The sequence below is a fragment of the Argopecten irradians genome, chromosome 12, assembly GCF_041381155.1.
Source record: "Argopecten irradians isolate NY chromosome 12, Ai_NY, whole genome shotgun sequence".
NCBI lineage: Eukaryota > Metazoa > Mollusca > Bivalvia > Pectinida > Pectinidae > Argopecten > Argopecten irradians.
This window is the reverse complement of record NC_091145.1, coordinates 29509989-29518631: the sequence shown is the minus strand read 5'-3', so window position 1 is coordinate 29518631 and position 8643 is coordinate 29509989. Positions and strand designations below refer to the sequence as shown.

General features: G+C 36.5%; 1 protein-coding gene across 1 annotated transcript; it reads left to right on the top strand.

Moving 5' to 3' along the window:
• The first annotated feature begins 4218 nt into the window (after window positions 1-4218).
• Window positions 4219-7467, top strand: LOC138336876 (uncharacterized). The gene has a single exon (XM_069286480.1). The coding sequence runs from the start codon at window positions 4389-4391 to the stop codon at window positions 5565-5567; it is 1179 nt and encodes a 392-aa protein (XP_069142581.1). The 5' UTR covers window positions 4219-4388; the 3' UTR covers window positions 5568-7467.
• Window positions 7468-8643: the final 1176 nt, after the last annotated feature.

The following is an 8643-nucleotide window of genomic DNA, read 5'->3' as shown; positions in this document are numbered from 1 at the left end:
ACGCCTTTTTTCACGGAAGTTATATGTTGTAACGTCATGAAGGAATTTAACATTATGCATCTCAGTGCAGAGATGTTACGTGAAAATGTTTCTGTATTATAAAAGAATTCATAAAGTTACGGAGTTTTGTTTAATTTGTGGCCAAAAGATCGAGAGTAATTTTTCAGTTTTCTGACCAATTTAAGAAAGGGTTTCCATTGTTCTGAATTCCCGAAATTCTATAACCGCTCTGTAGGTACGATGTAATCAGTTTTGTAAGACAGAATCTCAGCTGGGACACCCGCCACAGATCAAATAATTATACACATACACAATAAATGATAAATAACAGTAAATATTGACAACAATATTTTCGAATTCCTGAAGTCTTTCAATCGTTGATCGATATAGGCTAATGCCCAAAGCGATATATTGTAAAAAATAAAAATAAAATGTTTTCCACACGCTTTTACAACAGCTTTTGACAGTAGATCGATATTCCCAATGTATATTTTCACATTACAGTTAAACCTGTTAAGTTGATTAGGCAATGGCCGACCAACTGTCAGTGGATTTTGCATCTAGATAGTCACAGTGACACACTTATGGTTTTGTTGATGTTTTTATATGTCCATTTTTTCCACTTAGCTATCTTACAAGTTTTCAAATTAAAAAAATCTAATTACATATTAGTGTAACTGCTGCAATAAAATCAGCTGAACGCATATATATCTGGCATCACTGACAAACAGGGGCGTAGGAAGCGGGGGGGGGGGGGGGGCGGGGGGCCGGACGGGGGGCAAAACGGGGGGCCAAAAATGTCTTTCCCCCACCCACCCCCCATTTCTAAAAATGCACATTTGAAAGAAAAAAGGGTCCTCCTGCACATTTTTGTACTTCATTTTAGAAAATTTTCCGCTGCGCGGCCTTTTCCTAAAACGTTTAAGCACGTAATGTCCAAACCTTTCATATGGAAATTCAATACACACGAACTAGACTAAATATGTCCATCAAGGGATTATACCATTTCAAAAAATGCCTCTTAAAAGATTAATTTGTTTATATGTCTTAGTAAGCGAATCAATTCAATTTTTTGCGTTACACAACAATGTGCCGATGCTGTGAATCCAGTATATTTAGATAGAGCTGGGTTGCATAATGGTAAGACGACACTCACAATTATCATTTCTAAATGCAGGTAACTTTAATTCGAAAAATTACCATGTTATAACGCTTAAAAATAATCAAAATAAAAAATCGTTATATTTTTCTCGTTGAGGGGGGAAGGGGGGGGGAACCTCCGGACCCGTAAAAAATCCAAAATCTCGCGCCTACAGCGCTCGCAAATTCATCAAAATACATCGTAAAACTCATCTCAGCCATTCTAAATCGTATTTTTTCCCCGGGGGAGACCCCATAACACCAAATTCTCGCGCCTAAGTTGCTCGCAAATTCAACAAAATGCATCGTAAAACACATCTCTGCCATTCTAAATCGCACAATTTTTTCCAACCAAACACCAAAATTAGCTCGCGCCTTCGGCGCTCGAAATATCATCAAAATACATTGTAAAACTTATCTCAGTCATTCTGAATCGTAATATTTTTCTAGGGGATACCCTGGATCCCCTAAACTCGCATGCTAATTTGCGTATTCATTAATTTCCTGTTAGCGACGCCAATGACTATAGATGTGTACAAGGATGATATGTATGGATATATGAAAAAAAAGTATATCAAGTATCTCTTGTGGTTGCAGGGCGCGCGAAGGAGTGGGGGAGGGGAGGGTGTTACAAAATATTGAGGACCTTTGGCCCCCCCCCCTCCACCCCCCACCCCCGTTACGTTTCATCTTCCTACGCCACTGACAAAGATTTTATTCATAAAATCAAATTATATCCTAAAAAGTTAACATCGTTGGTCGATGTTACTTCCTTAATTCAGGATTTATGGGATAAGAAACAGCTACTGTTGTATACTACACGACCAAAGGGACTTGGTTAGTGAAGAAGAAACCTACATGTATATATGGCACACAACATCAGTAACAACGCTGAGCTTTTTTGTTCAACTCATCGGTGGTAAATCGAACACTCCTGTATTTGCATATTACAGAGTTATCTTCCCTTGCGGATAGGTATTGATTGTGACGTCATGTGTTTGCGAGCGTAACGTCATACTTTTCGGAGAAAACGACGTGATTTGCGCTCACAAAATAATGACGTACGTGCCCACAAGGGAGCTAACTCTGTAACATGCTAAGACGGATATACATTTGTAGATGTAAGTTGTATGTTGACTTACTGAGGAAATTCTAATCATATTACCAAATTGAAAGAAAAAGAACAAAGAACAAAATCGTTAAGCTAACTACACCCACGAATACGACCGTATACAAATACACTACAGTACATTGGTGTGTATTGTATATGTATTTTACTGGTTAGCTTGTTTTTAGGCTATGGATCTCTGTAGTAGGTAATTACACTGTATATAAGTGTGCTACGTGCATATCATCGTCCCACAAATACACACCGACCTTGACGCGATAGGTGTTCAATAGCCATGATCGGAAAACCCGTAGTGTGTAGGCACTATTGACAACGGAATACTGTCGACGTAGTCATCTATTCCTGGGAATTCCAAACCGCCAATATTTGTAATGCTGCTATGGAAAGCTCCCGTGATCCGGTGCACATTCGTTTTCAGGATTTCACATGAATTGCCAAGATATAAAATTAGTATCCTTAATGATCACATCATGGAAGAATTTAATTAGACAATCTGATGTACTCAATTGACATGGCACCCAAGTGCGTTCATTCAAGTGTGTCCATCCATAGATAAACAAATATAGATCCCCAATGTCATTCAACACGACTTCTTATGGTGTAACTATATATACATGTAGTCACTACATTAAAAACTGCCTAGTCTCTGTATAAAGACCATCTATTTAATAAGACCATTTTTAGGGTTCGAAATTACCAATTTGAGCATAATTTAACCTGTGTATAAAGACCACCTGCTTAATAAAACCACTTTTTTGGGTCCAAAATCACCAATATTCACATAATTAAACCTGTGTATATTGATACAAATGATGTTCTTCTCTCCGTTGGATGGTCTTTATTGACAGGTTTGGCTGTAATTAAAAATATTACAGATGCTTGCATGGTAATTTGAATTCCTTAACCTGTGAATTATGGAATTGTTGATTAACAGTTTACTTAACATTGTAAATGAACGCGTTATTTTGCAATACGTGTATTTAAGTTGAAATACCGATCACCATTTTTTGAATGACAAATTGTTTATCGAGATATATAACTTTGATTTTGAAAGATTATTTAGCAATTTTGAAAGATTATTTTACAATATCTTATTCAAGTACGTTCATACTACGTCCCAAACAAACAAATAACTAAAAAAGACCCTATACCATGATTAGAAGTTGACTTAAATGACACAGTGCTTTCTTCTATATCAGTACAAATTGGAAATATTTTTGCATTATTGGCATTGTATTTTAGAATACATGAATTGGCGTGGATAGAGAAGATTTATATAGGCATAGCCTGTTATCTTATCCGTTTATATGTATTTGCATATAATAAAATTTGTAGAAATGAAATTGGCGTGACACCTAGATAACGAAATACAGTAAGTGTAGTTTATTCAAATAAAATGTTGCAGCAAGAGCGAGCGTATTGACTGTAACTTAGAAACAAGAGACAAACACAATACATTGTGAAATATGAAAACTTTATTGATATATAGAAAAGACGGTTTAAAATTTGATCAACATTAAAATCCTGACATGTTTACTTATACATATATTGGAAGCCTATTTTGGTCATAGAATGAGATTGCGTAACATCAATAAGATAACAGAATTTGTACCCGTAAATGAAATCAATATCGTCTATACCGACCGCGCATCATTTCATCTATAATGAAATAGATATACATCTCAGTGAATATTTAATTATCAACATGTAGTCTCTATGCGTTTTTACCTATAAGCGATACCAAACTACCTGCATTAGCTCATTAGAATCTCACCTGTCTTAAACATGTGGCTTTAAAGCCACAGACCACGACCAGTATTTAATCAACCATGAGCTTATGTATGGAGTCTTACCTTTAATAACACATATACACAGGTATATTGTCACGGTGTTATTCTTGTATACGTACCCGGTAATGTCTATTTATAGTTAGCCGTGTATTGATTAACTCAAGAAACCAAAGCCTTGACGCGCATGTCAAGCAATCCTGTCAGAAAGGCCTTCAAGTCCTAGCGTGCGTTTTGATTTTATTTATTTATTACCTATACGAGCTCATGTATCCGCAGTGTTCGCTATTACCTGGACGGATGAAGTTGACTGTACACAACAATTCATTATAATGGACATTTTAGAGGAATATATTGCAGCTAACAAATTTGGAATGGCGTACGTCGCAACGGAAAATGGCGACGTGCAGGTGGAAACCAGGGTAAACAACGTGCCTGATAAGCAAAGGAAACTAATTATACATTTTGACATTCGTAATACTGTGTTGGTATCTGACTCTGTTACAAATGTAACGATGGAACAGGCTCTGAATAGTTTCCTGACAGGTGTGGTGTGGGGACAGGAACCTACGAAGGGAACATGGGTGTGGGAGTCCTATAAAACCTCACTGACACCCCCTTCTCCCGGTGCTATTACGTACTACAAACACATGGAGAGAATTCTGGTGAAAACACCGACAGACAGGGCGAAGCTGAGGCTAGTCACAGGAGACTTTACTCAAAACATTGGACAGGCGTTTCAACCTTATTTCTGTTCCACATTAGACGCGTTACGATGGAACTACCCGGCTAATCCTGACCATGAAGGAATGACGATGGCAGGTAAAGATGGTAAGGCATACCATTACCTTTTAAAGTCGGTCTATAAACTAATATACCACCTCGTAGAAAATAATCGCGATTTTGCTATTGTATTTCGTACATACGGCCTAGACGCTCCAAATGTCATTACAAGCCTAGCTAAAGGTCTACAAGGGGACCACCCCGACTTCCCAAACCATGATCTTGGATTAAAAGTTACTTTCCCACCTGGATCCGTTTACCGTAAAAACGACGATTCGTGTATATTCCAAACCGTGGATGGTTTGGAAAATCCGGAAATGTCAGAGGTCACCGACGAACGTGCAATTTACAACATGCTCAATAGCAAGGAGGGCATTTCAGGGTACAAAGACGACTTCATTCACTGGCAGAGTAACAACTACTGTCACGAGGCTGCCAAACCTCTGTATATTGATCCATACGACGAGAATGTGCATCATATTTTCTTTGACGACAACATTCGAACATTAGAGGACGATAGTATCGTCAACGTCAGGTTGTTTGAAACCAAGGGATGTGAAAAGGCGAAGAGTTTGTCGAAGACGGAAGCTGCCAAGTTCGAGAATGTTTGTTTGGTGCAAGCAGACTTGCTAATGGCGATTCAAGACGATGACTATTACGTTAAATCTGTAGAAGAATGCGAGAAAAACTACACAAACTTCGTGAACAGGTACATAGCGGACGGATGACGTTAGCCGTCATGACGGAAGGTTGATGTATGAATTTGTGGTCAATGCAGAGGAGAGATTATTGCGCTCAACAGAAATGCAGCGGAGACTTTCAGCTCATTGTGAAGATATGCACCTAATGTCACCAATTGACTGATTGCATTCACATACAGTCTCAGCTTGCATAGTTATCAATTCAATACACATGTACTATATCTGGGGACGCATCCAAGCCAAAAATACCTCATTCATGTCATAAACCAGGTTAATGTCACTGTGATTTTTTTTTTTTTTTGTTGTTTTTTTTTTTTGCTCTTAGAGATGCCTTCTTTCAAATATTTCAACATGATTAGAGCGCTACTTTATGACATGTTAAAAGAAGAATATTAACTATACTGTGATAAAAAACATAGACATGGATTTTCATTTGTGATTGTTTTTACTATGGACTACAATGGAATTATCTAGATCATTACATTACCATTGAAAACCGGATAGTCTTTCTACTTCAGTCACTGAAAAGTCGATCTTTTGCATTTTGATGACTTGAAAAAGTGTCTACGATTGGAAATGTTAGTGTTTATCGAGCAATGGCTGTTTTGACAACCCATAGAATGTTTTCCTTTAGGATTAGAATATGTGTGGATTATTAAAGACCATATACATGATCGACCCGTCCATTGTGTGCCATTGGCTTACGGCGTGATCACAGACTGTCAACATCGATATGGAATACCTATGTTATATTTGTGTCAATACATTGGACTATGTAATAGGGCATTTAATATTGACGACCTCACGTATTTCGACCCCTTTTAAATGACATCGTAATTTCTGATTTTTAAAGTGATTTTTGTGTGTGTAATAACTGATGGACAAACTGGTTTAAAAATGGCGTATTCCGAATTCCCTTTAGTTCCTACTACTCGAGACATTTTTGGTGATAGAAAAGTATCCATGTTTGCTGTCATAACCAGAAAAAAATGTGCTGACATTTATGTGAATCTTCTTTGTTTATTATAGAATTATCTGTCTTTGCAAGGACGTTATGCTCATAAACAAATGACGTTACTTCCGCATTGGTAGACAAGTCAGTAAAATGCAAACGGCGAATGTTCAGTAGCTAAAATAAGTTATGAATGGTCAATATATTATACACACTCAATTAAATGTCAGCTTCATTCACCTTCTACGTAAAATGGCTGTGTTCAGGGATTCATCTTACTGTTTATTCTGGTGCAATGAGCATTTTAATCCCACTTGTTTCATATTAACTATAGATAAATACTTTTATTATTATTATCATCATTTTACGTGGGACTGACTGATTTGTGGTTATAAATGAATTGAATGTATGTAGATGAAATTTGATAACTATACATAAAAAGCAAATGATGTGATTTTGAATGTTGTTGATGAAGCAAATGCATATATATAGATATCTTGTGTTGGAATCAGTTTTCTATACTGATTGATATAATTATGATATGTCATGATACTCAGTAGACACCTATTATTTAATATATATATATATATACAATGTATAGACCTTCTATATGTAGCAATAAGTTGGATAACACAAAACATTAAATTAACGTATTCCCTAGAAGAATTTGGCGTCAGTGTTGCACCACAGATAATACACAATAGTCAGTGTACGCGAAACAATAATTTCCTCGCAACATCGCGATAGTCTTACACACCTATCTTTTCTCTTTTTAAGATATTAGATTAGTTATAAAGTCTCCATATTTTATAATATCCTGATTTTAATTTGACCAAGATTGAGATATGTTAACCCCCTGAATGCAAGGCAACCCCTATTAGATATGAAGTATGATAAATCTATCTAGACATGCTTGACTGTTCATCAGGAATCCCCAACAAAATTTTAAACCATTAAAGCTACATTTTTTTTCTATGACGTGATTTGACTTGGTTTTTTTCTTCGGTGCAGATTTATAAATGTGCATAGTAAGCTCCATCCTCGATACTCCAGGGGTTCCGATCACTACTATCTCTACACACCTGGACTATCTCATAGTGAAATTGAAGGCAGCTCAGCGGAAAACATTTTACCAATAACAGGCTAGCAAAGATTTCCTTTGAAGACTACAGAGAGAGCGACGCCTAACACCAAAGCCACACAGTCAACCACAGTGTACCGTTATACGGCTCTTATGATATTCATCAAAGAACTGAATTACCTGTACTGTTATGTTGCCTCCAGTTTTACTATGAGACAGTCCAGGGGTGTAGGGATCGTAAGTGATCGAAATCCCTGGAATATCGAGGATAAGTAAGCTCATTTATCTCAAATATGTTGCATCTTGTATTCGTCGAGAATTGCACAGTATTTTCTTTTACTTAAACACGATATATTTATCTTCTGTGACGTCAACAGGGATAGCGAACTATTATTGTTATAATTTACAACAAATATGACGTCAGAGAGAAGATTATTGCGTCTAATCTCTCAAAGAAAGATTTGTGAAAGTAGCGTAAATACAATGAACGTGACGCTCCTTTGTTTGAACATCAGTACAAGGTGTTGGGAATTCCAAACTAGAAGTTCTGTTATTATTGACATTAATGGCTTGGGCTGAAAACGGATGTAGCGTACCCAAATACACGTGTGTTATAAATTTTGTCTAATTTCGGAAGTTAGTGATACCTTATTTGGGTTCAAATTTTGGAATTTTGAGGATTAATACTTGCAGATTATTCTACGGTGAAGGTAGGAGAGATGCACTTACATAATATTCAATCAAGATGTAATATTCAATACTAAAATATTTTCTTGATAATTTACCATACCGGATTTGTTTGGAGATGGCCAGCATTTGCATCTTATTTGCAATAAAATTTGTTGAAATGAAAATGACCTTAAACAGATTATAATGTTATTGATCTAGAACACTAAAATAACTGAACTTTCATCATAAAGGCTTCAGAGATATCAGATCTAATGTTCTGTATACCGATAACCTAGAATATATGTTAAAATAATTCACAACTGGACACATACTGTGATTGATGTGGGTAATACGTCGGTTTTAGATAAACCCCCGACACAATAGAATAACATTTGAAAAAA